Source organism: Cavia porcellus, unplaced genomic scaffold, assembly GCF_034190915.1.
Source record: "Cavia porcellus strain 051 isolate PalLab524CR breed Dunkin Hartley unplaced genomic scaffold, mCavPor4.1 scaffold_13, whole genome shotgun sequence".
Lineage (NCBI taxonomy): Eukaryota > Metazoa > Chordata > Mammalia > Rodentia > Caviidae > Cavia > Cavia porcellus.
The window spans coordinates 47,906,604-47,934,602 of NW_026947496.1; the positions used below are offsets into that span (position 1 = coordinate 47,906,604).

The 27,999-nt window shown below is 40.8% G+C and overlaps 1 protein-coding gene across 1 annotated transcript; it reads left to right on the top strand.

Moving 5' to 3' along the window:
• Positions 1-6,017: 6,017 nt before the first annotated feature.
• On the top strand, positions 6,018-27,875 carry Asb13 (ankyrin repeat and SOCS box containing 13). The gene is made up of 6 exons (XM_003473528.5): positions 6,018-6,276; positions 19,503-19,690; positions 20,485-20,635; positions 21,543-21,677; positions 25,154-25,345; positions 26,030-27,875. The coding sequence occupies exons 1-6, from the start codon at positions 6,033-6,035 to the stop codon at positions 26,155-26,157; spliced, it is 1,038 nt and encodes a 345-aa protein (XP_003473576.3). The 5' UTR covers positions 6,018-6,032; the 3' UTR covers positions 26,158-27,875.
• Positions 27,876-27,999: the final 124 nt, after the last annotated feature.

Genomic DNA, 27,999 nt, shown 5'->3' on the forward strand with positions numbered 1-27,999 from the left:
TGCTTGATACACTAGATCATATGCTGCATCATAATATAAACATTAATAAATTTTAAAGAATTGAAAGAGTATATTTCAAATACATTGTATATGAAATATAAAATCAATAACAAACTACTTGGAAATTTTCCAAATGCAGGAGAACCTTGATCTGTGTGTAATTTGTTCTGCAAACATGCTGCAAGATAAGCAAAATTTCTAACACAGTTTAATTTTATAAACAAGTAATGTCTTGCAATATAAGTAATATATGATACTGAATGATATGCCATCACAACTGATCTCCTCTGGGTCTCTGTCTATCTGTCTGTCTGTCTGTCTGTCTCTCTCTCTCTCTCTCTCTCTCTCTCTCTCTCACACACACACACACACACACACACACACACACACACACCATGGGATTGTGGATGAATGCTTCCCAACAGCAAGAGGTTATAGAGGAGATTTCAGCTGCAGAGGAGGACAAAAAAGGCAGAGGAATTCCCTCACTTCAAATGAGAGTAGGAAATGTGTAAAATATGGGAAATAGTGCAAAATTTTGTATAAAAGCACCACCCAAATAAGGTTGTAGTAGTGAAATGATGAATCTGTATAACAACAAGGCAAGGTCACATTTCTGAGAAAGTCCCCAAATTAGGCAAAAGCAAGTGTCATTGTTAAAGTTACCTGAAAGATTTCATTGAGCTAATAGATACCAGTGATTCCATTAGCAATAGTGACAGTCATTCTACACAATAACCTTTCTTTCTCTTGTCTCCCTTACCAGCCATGAAGATTTTCAAAGGTAAGTGTAGGTTAAGTTTTCTTTATATAACTTTGTATTATATTACAGTATTATAATCATTTTGGGTTGTGGAACAAATCATCTGAGTTTCCATTATTTGTTATGGGGAGTTTGCTTCAATACACAAGTGCTTTGATTACAAGCATGTTTTTAAAAAAATTATGCTCCAAAGTTTTACTGCACAGTAAGTCCTCAATTTATGAACATTCAAGTTGTGCACTTTCACAGATGTGCCAGGTAACATTCACTTTGCCAGCTTACAATTCTTCCAGAACAGGACTCATTCATAAGTTGGAGAGTTACTGTATTTTGAAATTAAACTATGCACATCTACATAAGCCCTTGGTTGAAGAAGAGATTGTAGAGATACTATAAAATATTTGGTACTGAAAGAAAATGAAATCATAACATCAAATTTGTGTTATGCTGCCTGTTATGGGTAGATCATAAATATTCCCTCAAAGCTCACAGCCTAGGTAATTGGATCATGAGCTAGGTAACTGAGCTCATGAGTGGGTTAATTTATTTATGGATTCATAGTTTGATGGGCTATTGGGAGGTGATGGAAATTTCAGGAGGTGGGGCCTAACTTGAAGGAAGAAGACCATGATTGGTGTGCCCTCAAAGGGTGTATTTTGTTCCTGACTTTCTTCTCTCCTCTCATCTCTTCCAATTTCCTTCTTTGTTGCCATGAATGGAGCAATTTCCCATCGCCAAGTTGTTCCATGTAAAACTTTGTCAACAGGCCTAAAAACAGCAGCTAGGCTATGTGATAATGGACTGACATTTCTGAAAACAAAAATTAAAGCTTTGCTCTTTTAAGCTGATTTTCTCAGGTGCTTTTATCATGGTGATGAAAAGTTAATACAGCTAAAGCAGTAATCAGAGGAAAATTCATAGCTCTATTCATTTAATCTACACTTCATTATTTGGCTAAGTAACAGAAGATGCTGGTGTCCTTTGCCATGAAGCTACCCACACATGTAGCTGAGGACTTTGGGAAGCTTTTGGAAACTAGAGATCCACTGTGAGCTAGCTGCTGCTTATGTTAGAAAATATATATGCTTGAAGTAAGAAATATATTGCATCAGAAACCCTAGGAAGCCTAGTCAGGATCATGGTCCTTTCTTAGTCAGTCACTTTCTTTGCACTTGAGAAAGGGCTTCATGACATGCTTCAGGTAATGAAATTTCTTTGAGGTGAAGGGTATCTGAACTGTTGTGGCACTTACCCCCACCTCTGACATACATTTTTTTCAATCATCAGATCCTATCAATTTAATGCCACTAAAATAATGTACTACAGTAATGAACTGTTGAGTGGAAAAGCAGTCAAGATTGCTGCAGAGTAAATTATGACATAGGTTAGAGTGTTGAAGACAGTGCAGGTGAATTGCTGCCCCTGCCAGCTAAAAGCAAATTGTTTCTCAGAGTCTTCATTAATAAGTGAAAGACAGAGAAAGCAGTCATCATGTAAGTAGCTGGATAACATCAGTAAAAGAATTTCCAAAACAGAAGTGGCAACTGGAATTATCCCTGATTAAGTTGATGATAAACCCATTGGCTTTCTCCAGCTCCATCTGTCTTCTGCATGGGTCAAACATGTGAACTGAGTAGAGATGTCAGAGGAATCACTGTTTCCCATTTTTAATGTTCTTGATAGTGGCACTAATCTCTGCAATCCCTTCAAGAATGAGAGATTAGTCTTTCCCATTTTACTAAATAGAAGCAGTGTTGGTGGCTTCCACTGAGCTTTTCCTACCTCGTAGCCTTCCCTCCATGCTTTATGGAATCCATGTAGGGACTCTGTCAATTGCTAGTGTGCCTACTAAAATTATTAATTCTGGAAGTGAAGAAGTAACTACAGGATTCAGGGGCCCACAGAGTCCATGTTAAATGGACCTGAGTCAAATTCCATGATTTTCTCTATCAGCCTGTATTCTAACTGACAGAATTTCTAACTTTCTATAAATTAGTGTCAGTTTTGGACCAGAAACTGGTAATTCTTAAACATTTTGAATATTTTCCCTCCTTCATTCCATAGTAAATGTACAACCTATCCATCAGAGTCTTGGGAAATTTAGAGGTAGGTTACAATATAAACTCTGTGTATTGTCAAATGGACTTGGTTTTGTAAGGATTGGTTTCTAAGGATAATACACCTTAATTCAAGAAACTCTTGGTATGTAAACTGGTTCAAAACTGGCGACTGGATAAGAGGCTTACATCCCTAATACAGTGATTTAAGACAGATTACTCTTCATAAGACCTCAAATTTTTCTGCTTGTGCAAATCAAGTAAGACTTCACTTGGCTTCCTGTGGATTTCAGGTTGGGTACCCCATAATCTGCTAGTTAGGACCAAAAATCTGAGGACAGAGCATTTTGATTACTGTATTAGTTCTGCTGCCCAGGATGCTAGTCCTGTGTCATCTTTAGCAGTTAGATGCCACCAGTTTGCCCCTGTCACCATGTTATTCTATCATTTCCAATGAATCTAGGGAGCCCAGCTTAATTAAGTTCTGGGAGCCCTGAATTTAGGGCAGGGTTTCTTTTGCCATAATTGGCATAGAGACAAAAGCCCCTCCATGCATGTGCTGCTCAAAGTGAAGGGATGTTTTTAAAACTCTTCTGAGTCAAAGTTAGGGGGAAGTGGGCAAGTTTGAGATAATAAACAACCTCTCAAATCCTAGGATGTCTTCCACCAACATATACCAAGCAAGCTCTGGCATTTCAGCTGTAGAATTATGCCTGACTCTTGGAGCCATCACATTGAACTTAGAATCTCTCTGTGGTAAACTCAATGAAAACCTTGAGTCCTGATCTACTGCTCCTTTGATTCATTCCTATTCTTCAGATTTCTGCCTAGGTAAATTAGTGAAAGTCTTAATTCTTTTAGCATGTGTTATACTTCCCTATTCCTCAAATGACTTTGTAACTGTGGTATGTCTTGTCTGGTTAGAGATCTAGAAACAATAAGACATAGTAGGGGTAGGTTCTATTACCTCATAAGGACATTATAGGTTTTTTAGATAAGAAAATTATCTCAGTAAGCACAGGATGAATTCTTACTATTGCAAAGAAGGCTTGACAGAATTTAGAGATATAGGGTCTCCAGTTCTGTAGGAATCTACCCATCTTGAATTGCATTTTTGGTTCACTCCCTTTCAATTAATATCGTAACTGTGCCATAAGAGACTCCACAAGGTGAAGAATACTATCTGTATTGTTTTAGTCACCTGTAACATTATATTTTAGGTTTAGTTTTCAGAAACTTTGATTCTATGGTTACAAGAAATGATAATTTTGGGCTGGGGATTTAGCTCAGTGGCATAAGCGCCTGCTTTGCATGAGTGCAGTCATGCATTCGATCCCTGGTACCAATAAAAAATGATAATTTCCTTTATGGTAGTCACATCAGATTTCTGACCCTTTGCCTAAGCTTTGAGCTGGATAAAACCCTAACTTTTTTCCCCTTTAAATTCTTCCATGCAGTTGAAAGTAACCAATACATTCCTTTATAAGCTTTAGTCTCACTAAAACTTTTCTATGCTAGCAAATAGTTGATCACTCCAGCCTTCTTTTTTGGTGTCTACAAGTGCTAATTTTAGTAACTGCTTTGCCACTGCATTATCAGACTTCATGTGTTCTACTTGTTTCCAGTAACAGTGCCACTATGTTATGCTTCTCTGCCATAGGCCGCAAAGCAGTGCGGCCAACCAATCATCCTGTTCATTGCAACAAATTCCAACTAGATAAGCAACTTAGCAGAAAACATAAAAGAAATACATGTGTATATATATTTACATATGTATGTATATGTGTGGGTTCTTAGTGGGATATAAATATTGAATGAAAGGAAAATACTTTCAGGGAATCTATACAAAACTTGAAGTAGGCTGGGGATATAACTTAGTAGCATGCGTGAGGCCCTGGACTCAACCCCCAGTTACACACACACACACACACACACACACACACACACACTACTCCAGCACTTCTCCAACTTTAAAAAGCTTTTCTCTAACAAAATATTGAAAGGAAGCAACAGAATAAAACATTACAACATAAACAAAAAACAAGGACTTGCTTTTTAATATATTTAGCAAGATATTTAGCAAGTACTTGGATAACACAAGCATATAAATGTATGTATATATATGTACATATGTATATGAATGCACTCACTTTATGGTCTATACTCAGATCTAGACAATACATTTTTCAAGGAAGGAATATTGGAGAAAATACAACCATACAAAGAGGCATTGGCATGGGGAAAGCATAACATCCTATGGCAAATATATCAACAAAAATCTATTATGCTTATTAAAAATGCAGAAAACTTGTAGGAAAAATACAAGAAAGACAATACAGAAAGAGAATAGCAAAGACACATTGCTAATAGGTTTGAAAGGTCACCTTTGGACCTGGGGCTTTGAATTCCCAGGAGTTTTGGATTTCAAGCCTCCTAAATCCAGTGCCTGTTGACCCAGTTAAAACTAGACTGAGACTACAGGATAGGCTTTGCTTGGAGTGACAGATCAAACTACAGACTTTTCCTAGTCCTTACCTATTTCCAGACCAGATGACCCTGATATTTTTATTTTCTAAACCAAACTTCTACACTCAAGTTCAGTACAGGTCTGAGTGAGTGAATCTTGTGAGGTGGATGCAGCCAATTTTGGCAAGATTAAAATTTTTAAAGTTTGGAAGCTTATTTGTTGTTGATTTGGAATCATTTCACTAATAGCCTCTTCATTTCTGCCAGGTCCTGTGCCAGCTTCTGTCTGCTAAGACTTAGGAGAACATCGGATTGAAAACTGTACTTAAGGAGAAGCTATTTTTCTTTAATCGATTTGAACGTCTTAAAATTTTTGACTTCTCTGGAAAGACACAGACACAAGTTTTAGAAACACAAGTTCTGGTCGAAACCACTTCTTCAGCAATTAGGCTTCGAGGGACTCAGGTGCCTTCTGGAATACCATTCATGCAAAGCAACTGGCCCTATTTTGTACATAGACACACGTTTTGTTCACCAAACGTGACTTTCGCAGGACACGCGGACACATGAACTACTTTGCATATGAACACATAAATCAGTACTTTGCAAATGGGCACGTTTTGCACAAGCACATACTTTGCATAGGGACACAGACACATTTTGCACACGGACTCGTGCTTGCACAGGACATATTTCTGCACAGGTCAACACACTTAGGCATAAACGCACGTTTTGTACACAGACGTATGCTTCCGGCAGCCCGCAACCGGGGCACCGCGTCCGGAGCGCAGGAACTACAACTCCCGGCGTGCGGCCACCTCCGGCGGACGCTGGCTTCTGACAGGCTGCCCCGCCCAGGTCCTGGCGCCGCCCGCCCGGTCTCGGCACCAGTTCCAGTGTCGCGAGTAGCCGGGCGGCGAGGCGGAGGTGCCCGGCCGGGGAGCCGCATGGAGCCGCGGGCGGCGGACAGCTGCTTCCTGGGCGACGTGGGTATGTGCTGGACGCCACCAGCGCGGGGCAGGGGACGGGGAGCAGGGACCCCAGGAGTTGCTTTTGGGGACGGTAGAAACATATCTGATGGCCTTCATCCTGGAGATGGGGGACGCGCCCTGCTTCGAGCTGGTTGTCTGGGACGGTTGGGTGGCAGGTCGCGGGTGGAGCAGGGGCCTAGTAATTCCGAACATCTCTGACTCGCTGTCTGGTCCGGCTGGCACCTGGCATCTGACGCGCGCATTGCAGGGCTGCTCAGCTATGTGCTGCACCTGGTGTGGAGGTTCAGAATCGCTGAGTGCAGCGCACTAGGGAAGATGCAGGCACAGGACCGGGTGCACTAAGGCACACAAACGGGAAAAGGCTTAAGTGATGAGTTTAGCTAGCTACTTGTGGACATAGCCAGGCAGAGGCATTTTAAATGATCTTGCAAAACAACCTCCTTGAAAATGATCAAAGGTACGAACAAGCGTTTATTCACTTGGCCTTCCGCCCCAGGCTGGCACAAGACTTTGACCCTGACCCCGAGAGTATGATCTCTAGTCAGTGGACTCAATGGAATATTCAAGCAGCAGCTTCTCATTGAAGCCTATTTAAACACACATTTTATTTTGTTCAGATTAAAAGGGTCAAAATGGTATGGAGTCACTTCTGAGCAAGTTTTCTGCATGGTTTATTAAAGAATGTGTCTAGAGAAGAAAAATGCTTCTGCATTAATGAATGAGCCATTTCTGGGGCTCTTGGGTATTTTTGAACTTGCCGTTTTTTATTTAATGTACCTCACCAATAATTTGGTCCGCTGACATTTCATTTCCAGACCTAGAGAATACACACAATGTGTTGGATGGAAAATACAAATGCAGTCCTAGCAAAAGTGGAGCCTCCAATAGGAGCTTTAACTCGTTTTGACATTCTGACCCCAATTTTTATTTATGTATTTTTCTATACTGGAGATTGAGCCCAGGATCTTCTCAATGAGTTATATTCCTAGCAATTTATTTTTATTTTTATTTTTATTTTGAGACAGCGTCTTGCTAGGTCAACTAGGTTGCTCAGGTTGGGCTCAAAGGTGTGATCATACTGCCTCAGCCTCCTGGAGCATTAGGATGACCTCATAATTTGTATCTGTAGTATACTCTAATCAAAGCATGTAGATTTTCCATTTTTAATATAAGACCTCACAGAAGTAATAATTACAGAGTCTTAGAATGTGGCCTTTTCAGTAAGCATAAAGGATTTAAGAAGTCACATGCATGCGCTCCAGCTCCCCAAATTTTCCCGAACATAGTCTATTACTGCTATCTTCCAGTGCACTGATTTTTTTGTTTGTTTACATGGATTTATTCTTCCTCTCCCTCTTACTCTTAATTTAATGAGATGTTTGGGGAGGAAGGCAGAGAAGATCTAAGGTGTTTAATTGGGAATGTCTTCAAGTTCCAACATTCATTACATCTGTACAGAATTTTAAAAAGGAGACCCAATCAGGTGATAATCCAGAGCATTTTCTAAGGAATAGAAAGATACCGTGAAGTTATCCTAAAACAGGAATTCAAAGAAGATTTTTTAAAAGTTTATTTTTTTCAAAGAAGATTTTTGACAAATAAATAAAAAACTTCCAGGCATGGTGGCACAGCATGCGGCTAATCCAAATACCCAGGAGGATTCTGAGGCCCACAGATTGCATTCAGTTCAAGGCCAGCCTGCACTACATAGTGAGACCCTGCTTCAAAAAACCAACTCCCCACACCAAAAATAGAAAGAAACAAAACAAAACAGAAAAACCTATGGAGAGCCCAAAAAAGTATCAAAGGTACCTTTGGTAATAGTTACAGACTGTACTTTTTAAAGGCAAAACATTATACATCACTTTCTGATTATCTTCATAAAATGGCCCTGTGAAACATTACCTCTCATTTTAGGGAAACTAAAGCATAGATGGTTTAAAATGAAAACCTTCCCTTATTTCCTCTCAGGGAGACTAGGAAGAAAAACATAAGAGCTCATGTTTCTGCAAGGCAAAGCTCAGTTGTGCTATACTTTGTGCTTGGTACTTGGAAACCAGGGGAAGGCGTTTCTCCACTTTTTGGTCATCAGTATTTTTGGATGGGTAAAGGAAGGAAGGAGTCAAGGGAGATTGTTGGGTGATTACAGAGGACAGGGGAGGAAATTAAGGTTGGAATTTAAGGAGTCTAATTCTGTGTGTTTTCGGCAAGATCTTCCATGGAAGGAGTCATCCATCATTCATTAAATGGCCTCTTTTCTGTTTATTGGTTCTCTTGTACTTCTTAGGCAATGCACTTTTAATTCTTTCCTTTTTCTTTTTCTTACTCATGTGGAGTTTTGACTCTTTTGTCCCTCTAAGAAGTCAAACATTTTATATTTAATTTTTTACATCATCCTATGCATAACATTGTATGCCCTTTGACCTCAAATTAACTGGCAAAGAGTATTTGGGGATTCATAATTGTCTTGGTTACTTTTTTCTCGTTGTTGAGACAAAATACCTGATGCTCAAAATTAGGGAAGGAAAGGTTTACTTAGCTTATAGTTTTTTGAAATTTCTTTTTTTATTTAAAAAATATATAAAAAAGGGGAAAGATTAAGATGAAAGAGGACATAACAGCACAGGTCAGAACAGAACAATTTAAGCAACATAGTGTTTCACCACAGGATAACCCGACATAACAGTAGTTACCATAGTGTCTCTTTCCTTGAAATATTTGATTACGCCTTCGTATACTATCAAACATAACAAGACAGTGTAAAACCATTCAAGAAGGTAAAAGTATTACAGGGTATTTAGAACCAATTAACAGAAAACAAACAATGGTTTCTTGACTATAAAAAATTTTGTTTATACTATCACATATAATAAAATCCAACAGGATACAACATGATAAAACCAGTGGAGACAGAAGAACAAAAGCTTGATAGGACTTCAAAACAAGCTGATATTAAGTAGCACTAGCTATTATGTCTTGTTTTCTTCAAAATAACTGTTCATACCATCACAGACAATAAAATCAAACACCCCAGAATAAAACCATTCCAATTAATGAATGAAAACATTATAAGGCTTCAAAACAATATAATAGGGAATCATTATTATCACATACTTTTATGTATTCTTACCGTTTCTTACACTAGGGAAACTATTTGGTATTTATACATGTGAGTTTGATTTATTTCACTTATGAGTATGGTCTCAAGCTGTACCCATTTATTTATAAATATCTCATTGTGATCATTTTTATAGCTGAGTAGTACTGCATTGTATAAAAATACCACAACTTATTTATCCATTCCTCAGTTGATGGAAGCTTAGGTTGTTTCCAAGATCTGGCTATTACAAATTGTGCTGCTGTATACAAGGGTGCACATATATCATTGTGGTATGATGTTTTCAGTTCTTCTGGGAATATGCCTAGAAGTGGAATAGCTGGATCAAATGGGACTTCCAATCCCAGCTTTTTAAGAAATCTCCAAACTGACTCCACAATGGTTGCGTCAGTCTACATTCCCACCAACAGTGCAGGAGAGTTCCTTTGTCTTCACAGCCTCTCCAGCAATGGTTGTTGGTTTTCTTGATCCTGGCCATTCTTTCAGGAGTGAGATGGAATCTCAGTGTGGTTTTAATTTCTCTAATGAGTAATGATGATGAACATTTTTTTCATGTATTTATTTGTCCTTTGTATTTCTTCATCTGAGAAACATGTATTCATCTCAGATGCCCATTTTTGAATTTTTCTGATTTTTAAAAATTCTCTATATGTTTTAGACAGAAGTCCTTTGTCCGAGGGACAGTTCATCAATATTTTTTCCCAGTTGTGGGTTTTCTTTTCACTATGCTGGAGATTTCTTTTGACATGCAGAAACTTTTTAATAAGAGGTGATCTCAGTTATTGATTCTGGGAAGTATTTCCCGTGCGGTTTGAGTCCTGTTAATGAATTCTCTACCTACCCCTATGTCTTCAAGATTTTTACCCAATTTGTCTTTCAATAAATTTAGTGTTTCTGTTTTAATATTCAAATCTTTGATTTTAATTTAGTGCATGGTGATAGGCATGGGTCTAGTTTTAGTTTTCGGCATATGAAGAGACAGTTTTTCCAGCACCATTTATTAAAGAGACTGTCCTTCTTCCAGTGAACCTTGTCTTTATCAAAGACAAGGTGGTTGAGTGTGTTTGTAGTTATGGTTGTATCTTCTAATCTATTCCATTGATCTTCAGCTCTGTTTTGATTCCACTACCATGTTGATTTTACTAAAGTTGCTTTATAGCATAACTTCAAGTCAGGGATTGTGATGCCTTCTGCCTTGCCTTTGCTACTTAGAACTGTCTTTGCTATTCTAAGTCCTTTCTGGTTCCAAATAAATTTTAGGATTGATTTCTCTAGATTGATGAGGTATGTTAATTATATTTTTATTGGTATTGCATTGAATCTGTATAACAGTTTTGGGAGAATGGCCATTTTCACAATATTTTTTCTTCCTATCCATGAACAAGGGATTGTCCTTCCATTTTCTGAGATCCTCTTCAATTTCTTTTTTCAGTGTATTATAATTTTCTCTACATAGATCTTTCACTTCTTTCATGAGACTAATTCCTAAATATTTCATTTTTTTGGTTGCTAGTGTGAAGGGTGTGGCTTCTCTTATTTCTCTCTCTGTGATTTTGTTGTTAGTGTATAGAAATGCTATTGATTTTTGAATATTGATTTTGTATCCAGCTACATTGCTGAATTTATTTATTATATCTAGGAGTCTTTCAATGGAGTTTTGGGAGTCTTCTATGTAGAGTGTTATGTCATCTGCAAATAATGATAATTTAACTTCCTCTTTTCTTATCTTTACCCCTTTTATTTCTCTCTCTTGTCTAATTGCTCTGGCTAGTATTTCCAGTACTATACTAAATAGGAGTGGTGATAAGGGACATCCTTGTCTTGTGCCTGATTTTAAGGTAAAGGCCTTCAGTTTTTAGCCATTTATTATGATACTGGCTATTGGTTTGTCATACATGGCCTTTATTATATTGAGGTAAAGACCATCTATTCCAATTTTCTGTAAGGTTCTTATCATGAATGAATGTTGGGCCTTATCAAAAGCTTTTTCTGCATCTATAGAAATGATCGTGTGATTCTTACTTTTGGCTTTATTGATATGGTGGATTACATTTACTGATTTATGTATGTTGAACCATCCCTGAATGCCTGGGATGAATCCCACTTGGTCATGGTGTATAATCTTCTTGATGATTTGCTGTATTCTATTTGCCAATATTTTATTGAGGATTTTTGCATCTGTGTTCATTAAGGAGATTAGCCTGTAATTTTCTTTTTTCGTTGGGTCTTTCTCAGGTTTTGGTACTAGAGTAATATTTGCTTCCAGGAATGACTTAGGAAGGATTGCTTCCTTTTCAACTTCGTTGAAGAGTTTGAGGAGTGTCGGCATTAAGTCTTCTTTGTATTTCTTGTAGAATTCCGCAGTGAATCCGTCTGGGCCTGGGCTCTTCTTTGTATGTAAGGACTTAATTACATTTTCAATTTCATTAATAGAAATTGGGTTATTCAGCAGTTTTACATCTTCTTGACCTAGCTTTGGTACTTCATATGTTTCTAGGAATCTGTCTATTTCTTCTGTGTTATCAAACCTATGAGAGTAGTGGTTTTTGAAACACGTGTTGATGATCTTCTGTATTACTACAGAGTCTGTAGTGATTTCGCCTTTTTCATTCCTTATTGCATGAATTTGAGCTTTTTTTTTGGGGTCTTTTTCCTTTTTATTGGTACCAGGGATCGATCTCACGACTGCCTTCTTCTAAGGCAAGCTCATATGCCACTGAGCTAAATCCCCAGCCCCAAATTTGAGCTTTTTCTTCCCTTTTTAAAATAAAGTTGGCTAGGGGCTTATCACTTTTGTTTATTGTTTCAAAGAACCAACTCTTTGATTCATTGATTCTTTGGATTGTTTTCTTAGTCTCTATTGCATTAATTTCTGCTTCATTTTTATAATTTCGTCCCTTTTTTTGGCTTTGGGCTTGACTTGCTCTTCTTTTTCTAGATGTTTGAGGTGTAGCATCAGTTTGTTTATTTGTATTTGTTCTGTTTTCCTGATGTGGGAACTCAGTGCAATAAATTTTCCTCTGAGGAGAACTTTCATTGCATCCCATAGATTCCGGTAAGTTGTATTTGTATTTTTGTTTGCTTGTAGGTATTGTTTAATTTCCCCTGTAAGCCACTGATTACTCAAGAGTGTGTTATTCAGTTTTCATGTGTTTGTGGGATTTTTGCAGTATCTTTTATCATTAATTTCTAATTTCATGGCGCTATGATCCGATAACATGCATGGGACAATTTCAACTCTTTTGCATATATTACGTATGTTCTGTGGGCTAATATATGGTCTATTTTAGAGAATGTCCCATGTATTGCTGAGAAGAATGTGTATTCTGATGTTGTTGGATGGAACACTCTGCATATGTCTATCAAGTCCATTCGTTCACAGGTGTGATTCAGTTCTTTATTTTCTGTCTGGTTGATCTGTCCCTTGGTGTCAATAGTTTGTTAAGGTCTCCTGTTATAATTGTGTTATTGCTAATTTGGTTTTTCATTTCTGTTAATACTTACTTTATATAACTGGGTGCTCTGGAATTTGGTGCATATATATTTAAGATTGTTATCTCTTCCTCTTGAACTTTTCCCCTAACCAATATGTAATGACTCTTCTTTATCTCTTCTGATCATTATTGGTTTAAAGTTCACATTATCTGCAAACAGAATAGCTACCCCCGCTTTTTGGGGGGGGGTTTCCTGTTGCATGTAGTATTGTTTTCCATCCTTTAACTTTCAGTATGTGACTATCCTTTTGGGTTAGAAGGGTTTCTTGTAGATAGCATATGGTTGGATGTTGTTTCTTGATCCATTCTGCCAGTCTGTTTCTTTTAATTGGTGCATTGAGACCATTTACATTAATTAACTGTTGTATGTTGGTTTATTGTTGACATGTTATCTTGCTGTTGTTGCATCTTTATCTTTCCATTCTGTTTAATTGTCTGCTTTGCTTAGTGGTTTTTTCCTAAGTGTATCTAATCTGTCTTTCAGTATTCTTTGCAGGGTTGACTTGGTGATCATGAAATTCTTCAGCTGTTCTTTGTCATGGAAGTATCTTATTTCTCCATTGATTTTGAAGGACAGTTTTGCGGGGTACATCAGTCTAGGTTGAAAATCATTTTCCTTTAGGATTTGACTTTATTGTTTGTGCTGAGAAGTCTGCTGTGATTCTGATAGGTTTTCCTTTATGGGTGATCTGTCTTTTTTCTCTGACAGCTTTTAATATTCAATTCTAATGTTGGATTTCTGGGATGGCGATTATTATATGTCTGGATGTAGTTTTATTTTGGTTATGGCTATTTGGAGTTCTACATGCTTCACTAATCCTGATGTCAGTTTCCATTCTCATGTTTGGGAAATTTTCAGCTATTACTTTATATCCTCTTGACATCCTTTATATTGTCCCCTTCTTTTTCATTTATCCCTATCAATCGTATGTTGTTTTTCTTTGCATCATCTTGCAGCTGTTGAATTGTTATTTCCTGAATCCTTGTTATTTTTAAAAGATCTTTCCTTTCCTGTTTACTACTGCAATCTTGTCTTCAAGATCTGAAATTCTATCTTCACTGTCATTGAGGTGGTTTTTACAACTTTCAATGGAATTTTTTATTTCCTGTATATCTCTGTGCATCTGCTTTATGTATTCTGTTTGTTTCTTATATTGTTCATCCAGGAATTCTACTTTTTTGTTTATTTACTCCAATTTTTTAACTGTGTCTTCTTTAGATATGTTCAGCATTTCTTTCACTTCTTTTATCATTTCTTCTTTTGCTTGGGAGATTATTTCTAGTTTGAATTCCTTTAGCGCTTCCTGGAATTGCTTTTTTATTTCAGTAGCTATTATGTCAGTTATTTCAGGTGTATGGCATGTATTTTCTGTGTTCATGGCTCCTAGGGTTTCTTGGGATGGGCTGGATGTTTGCGATTGTACTGTGGTCTTTCGTTTTGTCATTTACCTATATTTCCGTGTTTCAAGTGTTATTCCAAGGCTTCCCCAGGGCCTGTTGGAAATCCTCTTTTATGCCCTCAGCTCCTGGGACTCTGGCCGCTCAGTTCCCCAGAGTGAGAGAGGATCACTGGGGGTGGAGCAGGCAGCCCCAAGCCCTATGGTGCAGGTTGAGTGTGGCAGGAAGCTGTGAAGTTCCTTGGCTGGTGAGAGCAATGATCCCAAGCTCCCTGGTTCAGGGGATGGTGTGGGGACACTCATCATAGGCTGCTCAGCCTCGGGAACTGAGGGCGCGGGGAGGTCAGGGACCCCAGAGTCCACCAAGCATGGCAGGGAGTGGGGCAGTTGTTGCAGGCGAGCTCAAGACCCGCTGAGCTGGTTCAATGCAGCAGGAAGCTGCAAAGTTATTTGGGCCTCAGTGAGGATCCCAAACTCCCTAGTTTTGGGGGATGGTATGGGGACACTCACCGCAGGCTGCTCAGCCTCCGGAACTGAGGGTGCCAGCAGGCCAGGGACCCCAGAGTCCACCAAGCATGGCAGGGAGCCGGGCAGTTTTTCTATTTTGAGATTTTATTCTATACTCCGCTGGCTCCAAGGCAGGGTGGCGTGGCTGAGCATGGACTGAAACCTCTAAAAAACTGTAAGCTAAAGAAACCTTTCCTTCTCTAATTTTGGGCATCAAGTATTTTGTCTCAACAACGAGAAAAAAGTAACCAAAACAGAATTTGATAGCACAGGAGTGGAGTTGTCGCTGTGACTTTTCCTGACCGTGTGTTTCAAGAGCCTTTGGAAATGGTTTGTGGGAAGAGTTTGGCAAAGTTCAGAGGTGTCACCTAAAAGAGTAGCGCTGGAATGCCTTAGGCTGTTCTGCATGTGAGATTCTGGTCAGAGGTCAGAAGATCAGAAGGCTGATAGAAATCCTGCCCATAAAGACCAGACTATGGAGGATTCTGCTGGAAAGAAGGACAATATAGGGTGCTGGACTCCAGATGATGTGTGTTATGGGTTGGCTGAAAATTTTTCTGCATTTTGCTCATGTCCAGAGACCTTGCCTAAAACTAAGATTAAGGGTGGCAGACTGATTACTCTGGCAGAAGAAATGTCAAGGCAGTTGAATGTTGAGGTGGTGGCGGCTATTGTTGTGGGCTTTTAGCCAGATTTGTGTTATAAATCAAGAGCAAAGAGCCCATCAGAGTGATTTTTTGTTGTTGTTGTTGTTTTCATACTGGAGATTGAACTCATGACCTCACACTTGCCAGGCAGGCACTTAAGCCACTGAGCTAAATCTCCAGCCCAGCAGAGTGATTTAAAACATTTGAGTTTAGACGGATAGCTGTGGACTGTAAAGACAGAGCTGAGATCTTAATTGCTGAGAAGGCACAGCAAAATAAAAAAGATGGCCTCAGGGCAGTACAGGAAGCAGTGGGTCTCCACACTTTGTAGCCCAAAACTGCAAAAGTGAAAGATTTTGCTTGGAGGAGACTTGAGTCTTGGACTTTTTCACAATGTGAAACTTTTAAGATTTTGGCAACTCGGGACTAAATGTCTTTTGCATAAATAATGTATATATGTGTTTGTGGAACTGCGGGTGAAATGTTATCATTTATGTTTGGATGGCCCCCCCAAGCCTCATGCAGTCATGGAGGTGGCTGAATCTAGCATTTATGACTGGTTTGTTGTCCAGTGCAGGGATTAGATTAGTGATGTGAGTGCTGCACCCTCCCAGGTATACTACATAAGGAAGGGAAAGAGACATGCTTTCTCCTTTTTACCTTGTTTGCTCTTGTTGCTTGCTGCCACCATGAAAGGTTGCCCCTTAGCCACACCACCCTGCTTTGGAGCCAACTGAGTATGGACTGAAACTGTAAGCTAAATAAACCTTTCCTTCCCTAATTTTGGGCATCAGGTATTTTGTCTCAGTGATGAGAAAAAAGTAAGACAATAATTAAAACATTTAAAAAGACATGCTTTTTGTTAGAGTTGGGCTGGTGCTGAGAGAGGTGCACTTTGGGTCATAGTTGGAGTCAAGTAAGGTCCATCAGGGTGAGCCGTGACAGCTGTATGAAGGATGGCTGTCTGAGAGTCCTGTGCTCTGCAGTGGGCAAGACTGGGCCAGCTCCATCCTCCCTCAAAGAGCAGAAATGACTAAGTGGAGTGAATGCTGGAAAACTGGGAGCAGGGTTATAAAAATAAATAAACTCAATCTCCAATTTACTGTTTTTCCTGGTGTAAATACTCCTACTATGGCTGTCTGGCCAGCAGAATTTCTTTTGTTGTTGTTGTTGTTTGTTTGTTTCTTTTGTACTGGAGATCAAACTCATGACATTGCACTTGTCTGGCAGGCACTCATGCTGCTGAGCTAAATCCCTGGCCCAGGCCAACAGAATTTCTGCGTTTAGCAGTGAGCTCTGAGGAGCTGACCATGGTTTACCATGTATTAAGGACATAGGGCTCAGTTTCTGAGGACCACAGGACTGAGCAGGTAAGCCAAGCAGGGACTTGGTTGACCACTGGTGACTAAGAAAAGAGAGGAGTTACTGGATCTTTGAGAACCAGGTAGTGCCTGTTATGGAACAAAGACAGAGAGAACTACATAAGTACTACAAATAGGACTCACAGAAATAGTAAAAATGATAATGATCCTGTGATAGTCACAGCATTTGTCACTAAACATTTACAAAAATAGATAATGTCTGGGCATTCGTTGGTCTTTTCTCAGCCATCCTGTGGGGTAGACATAGGTATAAATATCTCCATTTTACAAAGGAGGAGACCAGGACTTCTAGAGGGTAGATTTTTCAAGGTGGCAGAGCTAGTTGTAAGTCAGAGAGAGAAAGAGGAAGAAACAGGAAGAGGAGAAGGGGAAAGCCAAGAAGGAAAAAGTGAAACTCACCTGTTGGTTTGGAGATCACAGAAAGCAGGGCAGGTGGGCCACACACTGGAGGCTTCCTGAGGAGTAGACATTCCACCAGGTCTTAGTACATGAGGAGGAATTTACTAACTTGGCTGGAATAGAGTGGGATGAGACAAGGGAGTGCAGAGGGTGGGCATTCCAAGCAAAGAAAGAAAGCATACATAGCCTGGAAGCATGAGACCATGAGACAGTCTGGACTGTATGCATTTCAGTATCGTTGTAGATAGGTGGATAAGGAGACTAAAAACAGAGGCTGGGACCATAGCATGGCAGGTTGCATACCCTGCATGCAGTTTTATCCTGCAGAAAGGAGCTCCAGAAAGGTTCCTCATGACTGACTTGTGATTTAGCTGTATAAGAGGGAGAGGATGGGATGATGGAAGATCAGTTATTTGGCAAGAACTGAGGTGCAGAACTCAAGTCTCAGTGACAGTGTGCTGAACATTTCAGGGTCTCAGATGTCCTCCAAGGGAGAAGGTGCTGGGGATCAGAAAGACAGGCATTTATCATAACTGGGGTCCAGGTGCAGGACCTGAAAATAACTTGAAGTCAGGCCTAGCTGGTCACTTTATTAATTGACCACATTTCCTGTGCTCACCCTTCTGAGGTTCAGAGATAAATTGAAGGATCATATCTACCTGTTGTACTTTCCCTTACCTCTTACTGGGGTGCCAATCTCTGTGGTCTGGCTGCTTGTCTTTACATAGAGAATGGCTCATTCTGTTTATTGTGCCCTTTGATGGTCAGAAATGTCACGTCTCTCCCTCTCTCCTTCCCATCCTTCCTTTTTTTTTCCTTCCCTCACATTTGCTGCTTTTGAACTCTACCTCATTTGTTGCTGCTAAGACAACTGCAGCTGATATTTGTTCACTAGAAGATATGGTTATTGTCTTAGTTGCTTTCTCATTGCTAGGGCAAAATATGTGACATTCACAAGTTAAAGGAGGAAAGGCAGATGGTAAAGGAGCATGGAGGAGAAAAAGTCCACGCATGGCAGATGAGAAGCAGCTGCAGCCTCTTTCTCTTTGTATTCTCTGCAAGCTCCAAGTGTATTGGTTGGTGCCATCCACACCCAGGTTGGGGTTTCTGTTTTCAGTAAATCCATTCAGCCACAGCCAGAACTATGCTTAAGCAATCAGTGAGCTGACCCAGTATCAGACAGTCTTAATCCAGTGCCACACACTCATGACCCAGCCAAGTCCCAAGTCCCCACCTATGAGTGCATGAGACTTGGGGGGGGGGGGACATCTAGATATAAGCTATAACAGTTACCAATATTTTGGCTTCCTTTCAAGACTGAATATAGAAAGAATTAGATTTAGAGTTTTTAAAAAATTCTATGCCTAGACTTTATAAATCATTTTAGTAATTCAATTATTCATGCATGCATACAATAATTTAGCAAGCAGGTGGACATGAGCACTCTGATTAAGCCACAGACCATGCTAGGTACTAGGAACACAGATGGATAAGCAAAGTTTAATTTGGACAGCCATGGCTTTACCTCTGTGATGCTTCTCTACCATCTTTGGGATCTTGCTCCTAAGTTCCCATTACCTGAAATGTTCTTCCACTGTCACAGTTACCTTGTTGTTTTGGATCATTTCTGTGTTTGCCTTGCCTCTGGTTGTTAACTTTTTGTTGCTGAGTTCATTCATCTTTGCACCTGGGAGTGGAGAATGCTGACTCTGTCTAGATGTGTTGCTGAATGGATGTGTGGCAGGAGGCACACTTGCCATATGGGCCCTGCTCTACGGACTTTTCTGGCCTGGTCTTCCTGAACTGCTCTTTGCTTTTTTTTCTGCAAGACTCAGGGATCACTCTGCTCCCCCCTGTTTTTTTAAGCTGCAACCCTCCTCCTACCATAGGGTTTTGGTGCCCCCACATTGACCTTCAAGGGATACACAGCCACTTTTCATTGCCACCCAATACCGTTTGTGAGACTACTGTTCATTTCTGCTGGGCTGGGCACCATCTTGAGATGGTACAGTATGGAGAGGAATAGGTGTGAAATTGTAATGATGAGCTACAGGTGGGTTCACAGAGATGTGCTAGGTCCACATCACACACACCTACCAGTTTAGACTCCACTACCCAAATGATGGGAATCATTCAAGTATTTTAATAGGCATATTGGGGTGAATTATATGATTGTGTATTGCAACTTGGGTGTTCTCAAGGGAACTTGGAGTCTTATGTGTGTTCATTTGCCCTGAATGGAAATGTCAAGGTCTTAGCACAGCACTGTTTCTTCTGCAGGTTTCTGGGTGGAGCGCACTCCTGTGCATGAGGCTGCCCAGCGAGGTGAGAGCTTGCAGCTCCAGCAGTTGATCGAGAGTGGTGCCTGTGTTAACCAGGTCACAGTAGATTCCATCACACCATTGCATGCGGCCAGTCTGCAGGGCCAGACACAGTGCGTGCAACTGCTGCTAGCAGCTGGAGCTCAGGTGAGTGACCCTGCAGGAAAGACTCCTTCCGGCTTGAATGCATCTGCAGGAAAGGATGAGGCTGACTGGAGAGACCTCTAGGAGGAGGAAATGACTTGGGATTTGCCTTCTGTGATGTGCTAATACACTGATAGACTGAACATCTTATGATAGATTAAAGAGAAAAGGCAGGAAGACTGTAGCAGGATAGAATGTGCTGGAAGTTGAAAGGTAGCACATTGATGGCCAGAAAGCATTCATAGACCGAACAGGCCTTTTTGTTTTTATTTGTTTTGTTTTTGAGACAAGGTGTTGCTGTGTAGTCCTTGCTGGCCTTGAACTCATTATGTATGAGTTTCTAAGTAAAATTTTCCAGAATGGGGAGCTACCTTTTCCCCAGCCTGTGATTTGGGACAGCACAAGAGGCATGCTAAGCAGGCTTCCACATGCCTTATAGCTCAAGCTTGAGTTAAGACCCATTTTAGACCTTGTCTCCCCCAGCTTGCAAATTCAGGGTCTCCTTTCCTGCTCTGTGCTTTTTAGATTTAGGTGGTGGTAAGGCTGACACTGAGCTGATCTGCCCTGAGATAAGAACCCCAAATGGAACACCTGTACTTGGGAGGCTGAAGGGGACCTTGCCCAGCTGTGTGTTTTTCTCTTTGAACTGCCTTGCCTAGCTGGTGTCTCAGTAAATAAGAGCAAAACGGCTCTTCAGAGAAGTGTCTTTTCAAAGGTGAATCTGCAGGAAGATGAGAAAGCGAGTTACACGATGTCTATCTCATCCTTTGACATTTGTTTCTTCTCCCCCTACCCAGGTGGATGCCCGCAACATTGATGGCAGTACCCCTCTCTGCGATGCCTGTGCCTCAGGCAGCATCGAGTGTGTGAAACTCTTGCTCGCCTATGGGGCGAAAGTCAATCCCCCATTATACACAGCATCTCCACTTCATGAGGCCTGCATGAGTGGTGAGTCAATGTGTTATTAAAGGCCATCAAAATGATTCAGGTTCAAAGCTCTCAGAGTCTGAAGTAGGTAGGATGGTGGCTTAGGAAGGGCTCATTCAAAATGTCTGGGGAAACATCCATAGAAATTGGTACAATGGTGAATTACAAGGTCTCAAAAACAAGTCAGGTTGGAGCTGGGAGAGATGCCACTGACCAAAAGAGATTAGCCAGAAGCAGGGACCCCTAGGAAGAGGAAAGAGTGACTGTGTGGTGGTCATACTATCCAGATGAGCCTGGCCAGCAACCAGTTGTGATATGGAGCTGGACTTCAGGTCTGGAGGTGGAAACTGATTAGCTACCAACAACCAAGAAGTAACTATGTGATAAGAGAATGTGTGAGGAAAAGAAAGCACAAGGCCCTGAACCTTGATCCAAAGCTCCACTGAAGACGCAGGAAGAAAAGCCAGGAAAAAGGTGGGAAAGGCACTGGGGTGACCTGCACAGCAAGAAGGCTTGGCCAGGGGGCTGGAGTGGGATGCCTGCAGTTGTGCGTCATTCCCATGGGCTGGACATTCCCCAGAAACAGTACAGAGACAGCCTTAGATCGGGGAGTGGTCAACAGAGTCTTCCCAGCTGTTCCCACAGACGTCACAAACCTTTTGTCCGCACCACAAGAGGCAGCTGTATCCCTTTTCTCTGGCTGCCTGGTGGCCAGGAGTGATCCCATGCCTCAGGGGAAAAGAGAACCATCTACTGGCTTCCCGGGGTCTGTGTAGGCTCAAACTGTTCCTTAGGTTGGGACATGAACTGTTTTCCCTGTTCCTTACTGCCAGACACAGGGCAACCTGTTCCAGCTGCCATTTGTCATGCTTATTATTTCTAATGTACATATCCATGAATGTTTACATGCTTTTCCATTTATTTTAAGGGAGTTCTGAATGTGTGAGGCTTCTTATAGATGTTGGTGCCAATCTGGAAGCCCATGATTGCCACTTCGGGACCCCTCTGCATGTTGCCTGTGCAAGGGAACATCTGGACTGTGTCAAAGTGCTGCTCAATGCAGGTGGGTGGTTGTTTACCTGATCTGGTGTTTACTTGCATGGGTGCCTCCCCTCTTCTGTGGCAGGCAAAGACTCACAGATCGGGGTTTAAAGCTGGCTCCTTGATTTGCCTGGGAACCTTTGACCTCAGTTTCTGAATCTTATAAAACTGGAAAAGTAGAAACTATTTTGTAGGGTTATTGAGAAGATCCTTAATGTTTCCACAATGCCTGGTATATAGTTGCTGCTCAATAAATGTGGATGGCTATTTTTAGAGGACACTGGCAACTATCCATAATACCTGCATGATGATTTCCTGTGCAAACCCAAGAAAGATGAGGGTATAGTGGGAATATCAGCAGCAGTTAGGAGAATGGAGCACTTGGAATCCAGCCATTGTCAAGGAGTGTGGAAAAGGCTGAGTACAGAAGGCAGGAAATGGTCTGTACATGTTCATCACAGAGACAGTCTTTTCTTCTGCGTGTTTCTGATCCTCCATGGACTGATTCCATGAGTGTGGAACCTATGGGAGGGCTGACTGTGATTAAGAAACCATTTACAACGAAGTGAACAATGAAGGTCATTTCTTGGTTCAGTTGACTTCAAAGATGAGAAGTCGAGCAGATTTAGAGTCAGTTTAACTTGATGGTTCAGTGGTGTCACTAAGACCTCCATTCCTTTGAACTTTCAATTCTGTTTTCTTCAGAGTTAGGTACTTAAGATGGCGGACTTTTTAAGGCTCGGGTGGCTTCTTCAGAAGAGTGAAACTGACCTTCTAGACAGTGTCTGGCATATCTCCCCTGTTGTTCCATCTACCCAGTCTGTGGGTGCCACACCTTAGTTTAACCAGATTCTTTTGGCTCCAGGTTTCTGATTGGCTCAATCCCGAATTACTCAGACCAGTTACTGTGGTAGGGAGGGAGTCTGAACCAGTCAGGACCCACACCTGGATCCATTCCACCCAGCGCCCCAATTCTGTGTTGTCAGGTAGCGGCTACATAGTGGGGAGAACTGGAAAGGAACAGGCAGACAACTGAAATGTCCATTATAGCTTTTAAAAAGATCACCCAATAGTTTTTAAAGGGAGTTTCCATCTAACTGGGCAGTTAAAGGTGATTAGGCCTTTTGGGGAAATCTTTCATGGTATTGTCAGTTTCAGCCTGATGCTTTGTTATGAGAGGTTGTCAGCTCTGAGTGTAATCCCCAGTGGCCATCTTAATCTTGTCAATGGTATTTTTTAAAAGACCTTATTGGCTCAAGTGTATTATTATTATTTTAGAAATTATTTTTTTAGCCCAGGATTTAGCTCAGCGGCATAAGTGCTTGCCTTGTAAGTGCAAGGTTGTGAGTTCAATCCCCAGTACTGGAAAAAAAAAAAAAAGTAATTATTTTTTTTTTACTGTGAAATATTTCAAACTTTCAAACCTAAACAGAAGTAGAGAGAAGAGGTAGCAGGCATACCCATATGTACTAACAAGTGGACTTTTTTTGGTTTTGTTTTGTTTTTGAGACAGGGTCTCACTGTGTAGTTCAGGCTGGGTTCGAACTTACAGCAATCCTCCTGCCTTGGCCTCCTGAATGCTGGGGTTACAAGCATGTACCATCATGCGCAGCCCACAAATGGATTTTTATAAATAGTGATTCTGAATTATTGAGGTTGAGTCACAGGCCACTTGGAAAAGCTAGAAAAAGATGTGTTTCCTCTAGAGGAAGTGTGCACCTGTGGTGTGATGTTTCTAACTGCTGCTCGTGATTCCTGCCTCCCCCTTTATTCACCTTCTATCATTATTTTAACACTCAATCAACAAGTTGGGAAAAGATGCCACTGTGTACCCTGGGAAGGCCACTTTGAAAGAGTGACCACCCAAGGCCTTGTCTCATGATAGTAAACAAGAAATGGAGGGAGGACTTCTAGAGCTTTTGCCAGCTTCTGTGTTTCCCTCTGACCTTAAGAGAGTGGCTTTGCTTGGCTTACACCTCTTCCTCCATTGTCAAAACAGGTGGTGACTTTCTTTCCTGGTTGGCAGGAATGTTGCCAGAATTAATAATGTGATTGAAAGCTATCTGGACTTTAGAGTCTGTCCATGTTTCAATCTATTTTTCATTATAAATCTAAGGTTAGTGTTAAAATTTACATTTGCATTATGACTGCAATACTATAAGAATTACTTATCCCAAAGGCAAGTATTGGAAGAAAACTCTGGATGTGAACCAGTGGTTGGATTGTGGGGAAACCATTTCTTTTATTTAACGTATTACTTTTAAATATATATTTTGTGATTCCTTTTGCCAAATTAAATAATTAGGTGATCTAGCCTTTTTCTAGAGTGAGAGTTGCTTTCCTGACCTGAGTTCTGAATTTTAGTTGAGGGAAATCAAAGTGCTTTTCTTCACGTCTGTGACTGAGTTGAAGGGCCTGTATTTCCAGGCTCGTACTGTGAGCACTGTCATGAACATAGTTCTTGTGTTCCTTTAGGAACATAAAAATTTTTCAAGTAGAAAGCAAAATTTTCAAATATTTTTTGAGCAGTAGGACTAATATAACAGACTTCTACCTGCTAATTTCCCCCTCACTTATCTTTCTAAAATTACTTCCAAGTAGTGGCATGCTGCTGGCATATTTTATGTCGTGGTTTGTGTCAGTTATTGGGGAGATACTTTATTGATGTTGGGCTATTTTCTAAGCTCTTTAAAATACTTCTATCTCCTTTTATAGTCCCTGTATGTACTTAAAAGCAGACTAAAGAAATGAGTATTTTTTTCAAATTCTGAAGCCCCAGGTGATCTCATTGTATGGACTGTGATAACTAATTGTGTCCTGAGAATGATATTTTACACGAATAGATTTTCTCAAACTCTTAAATTTTTTTTAATGCTTTGAAAAGTACTGTATTTAGCTACTCATTTTGTTTTTCATCTTTCTGAATATCCCAGAAAGATTAGAAAGGCAAAGCTGAACTCAGTTAACCTTATGGGAACATTACATATTTTCCCTTTGTTTTACTCATTTTGTAAAAGAACTTTTATATGTAAGGGATATCCATTCTTTCATTCAGCCTGTACTTTTGGAGCCTAGTGTGCCCACAGTAGGAAGAAGCTTTCTTTGTGTGTCAGTGTCTTCGAACAGGCAGGGACACTTAGATGGCTCAATTGGAGCATCCAGAAATCTGAGGATCTCTGAAAGCAGACTGCACAGGATTCCAGAAGTGAGTTTGAACCGCAACGAAGCTTTCTGTTTTATTTTTCTTCTTTTTGGTTCTGACGTTATACTTCTTTATTATTACCCAATCCTTTCTCATAAAGAAATAAAAAAAAATTATCACTCTGGGCCTTTGAACAATGTCTTGAAAAACTACAGCAGCAGCATCTGTGTGTCTTGAGTTTGTCTTCTGGATGGGGATTGCTTTTGCATGCTGTACCGAACAAAGATGTGAGCCTGTTTTTCCCTGGTTCTAAGTTCCGGTCTTGGTGACATGTGTTCTCCCTTCTGGACCTCTAGGGGCCAATGTAAATGCAGCAAAACTTCACGAGACAGCCCTTCATCATGCGGCCAAGGTGAAGAATGTAGATCTCATTGAGATGCTGATTGAGTTTGGAGGCAACATCTATGCCCGAGACAACAGGGGGAAGAAGCCGTCAGATTACACGTGGAGCAGCAGTGCCCCCGCCAAGTGCTTTGAGTACTATGAAAGTGAGCTTGGTCTGCAGATATTCTCTGTGTCAGCCACCAGACACCTCCATCCTTCAGCTAGGCCCCCTGGTTTGCTGGTTCCTCCCCAGTTTCCGACGATAGCGCTATGTTTAGTCTTGGGCTACTGTCTTTGTCCGCTACGGTGTTCATTTGAGCATTTTGTCCATAGGTGATGTTTTGTGCAGGTCACCAGTTCATGGGTTTCCTGTGGCCTGTGCATCATGGGTGCAAGTGGGGCCGGGAGCAGCAAGAGCCAGCTACTAGCACCTTCCCTGGCACACATTTGGCTGAATGATTGACACATGAGCCTTACTAGCTGCAGAATAGTTTTTGGCTGACATACCTTTGTGCCAAATGATAACATTATGGCTTAAAAAATAAACAAAAAGCAAATAAAAAAATCCCACCAAAGCAGAAACAAACCAAATCCCCTCCCCGAAACTGAAAACTCACAAAATGAAATCTGTGGCTATTATCTGAATTCTATTTTCTGATCTTTCTTCCTTAGTCCTTAGCTGTCCTTTCTGACACCTTCCAGAGGAGGCCTGCTGGTGCATCTTAATCTCAGAGCAAAGAGAGGCTTTTCCTATTCTATCTTAGTGCAATTAGATTGTAGGATATGCTCTTTCCTAAAATTTGTCAGACCTCACAAAATTCCTTTTCTTCCTTTTTCCTTTTTTCCAGAGACACCTCTGACCTTGTCACAGCTCTGCAGGGTAAGCCTGAGGAAAGCCACTGGTGTTCGAGGACTGGAGAAAATTGCCAAGTTAAACATCCCTCCCCGGCTCATCGATTACCTTTCCTACAACTAAGCTGCAGGCGGGTGGCCGGGTGGGCTGGCCACTAGGCAGCTGCTGTCCTTGTGCCCATCCTTGGCTGCAGGGGATTCTGACTGTTTGCCGTTATTACTATAGATAGAACAATGCTCCTATGAATCCCTTTTGGTTGTTCTCTTTAGTTTTCTCTCCTGAATTCTGGATAAGATCTCCAAAGCCTCAGTGAGGCTGGCATCTCAGGTCACAGTCATGGGTATGATCCTGTACTGGTCTTCCAGAATCGATGTTCTTACTCTAGGGTGGGCCACTTGTCCAGTTTTCCTTTTTTCACCATCCTCCCTCAAAGGTACTCTCAAGACAGAAGACTCAAGGACCATGAGGGGGAGGCCACATGGGCTGGGGGCTTAGGGCACTGATGTTTTTTCATGTCTGGGTATCATGGCATAGAAGCACCAGGTCTTAGGTTCCTCACTCTGTTGCTTGGGATGTCCACTCCCATGACATTATCTTGGCACCTGGACACTATTTCTAGGGCAGCATTTGACACTTTCCAAGATCTACCTATGCCCAGGTATATACATCACTCAGGGTGTTAGTGGGAGAAGACACAGGCTTTGTGTCTCCACAAATAATAGTGTTTTTAAAGAAATTTGTCTTCAGTGTTAGATATCAACTTGTGAAACATGGATGTAAGATAAAGAACCTTTTAGAGGATGGTATGGGCTGCAACACTAAAGGTTTTTAATGAGCCATACAAACAATAGATAATGTGAAAGCTGTTTGCGTATATTCTTGTAGGTAGTCATTTCCAATGTAGAGGGCTGTTAGGGAACTGTTTAGAGATTGTTTTTTTCTGTTTCTATAGTTGCCAAATGAATTTGTCCCACACCGTTATTTGCTAACTAAGCTGTAAGTCCAATAAAAGATGTTGGTAGCACCCAGCAGGTACTAGCACTTGTGTATTCATTCCTTTTTCAGGTGCTTGTGGAGCCTCTAATGTGCCAGGCAAAGATCCAGGGCTGGGAACTGATAGGAACGAGGCTCATTAACCACAGCAGGAAAACAAAGTGTTTTTCAGTCTTTCCCAGTAGTAGTAGAAACAAATCTTTCTGTTATAAGCTAGGAATGGAAGTATTAGTATATTCAGATGGCATTTATCTAAAATTCTCTATTTTAATTTTTAAAAATTTGCATACAGCAGGGAGTACCAGAGGATTTTGCATATAATTTCAGGTATGTTTGGTTCTGGGGAAATGGAGAAGGCAGCATTTGTGAACACGCATGGGAGTTATCCCTGTCCTGAAGCCAGGGTCCCAGTGTGGGGACAGGGTCATCCCAGATCCTGCCAGGCCTCCCTGAGCCTCTCATCCACAGGGAGTGTGGGGGACAAAATGATGCTGAGTGCACCAAGCTGATGCTGTTGGTGCCACCTGCAGGAGCATCTCCCTGTGTGGTTTCTTGGGGGGTTACTTGGGTGGGGTGAAGAATTTCATGGCAGTTGTCTTGGATGTTCATACTGCCAGCGTTTTAGCCTTTGTTGGAATGGGGCTTCATATTACCATGAACAAGGCCACTTTCCTTCTGTTAGACATGAGTCCTGATAAATCAATGTTTGTGCATGTATTAATACAATTTAAAATAATCTCTCATTTTTGCAACAGAAATTGGCCTCTAGCAATGAAATCTGGTAACAGTTCTATACAATACAGTCAGAACCCTATACTCCTAATAATCAATAAAAGTGGTTAAATAAAGTTCATGTTTGTGTGCAAGTGATACTTTTAAGAGCTAAAATACTGGCATAAGCTCCATCCTGTGGGAGTGAAGGGGTACTCTTTGTATAAAGGATGAGATGACAAGGTTTAACTCTTTTTACTT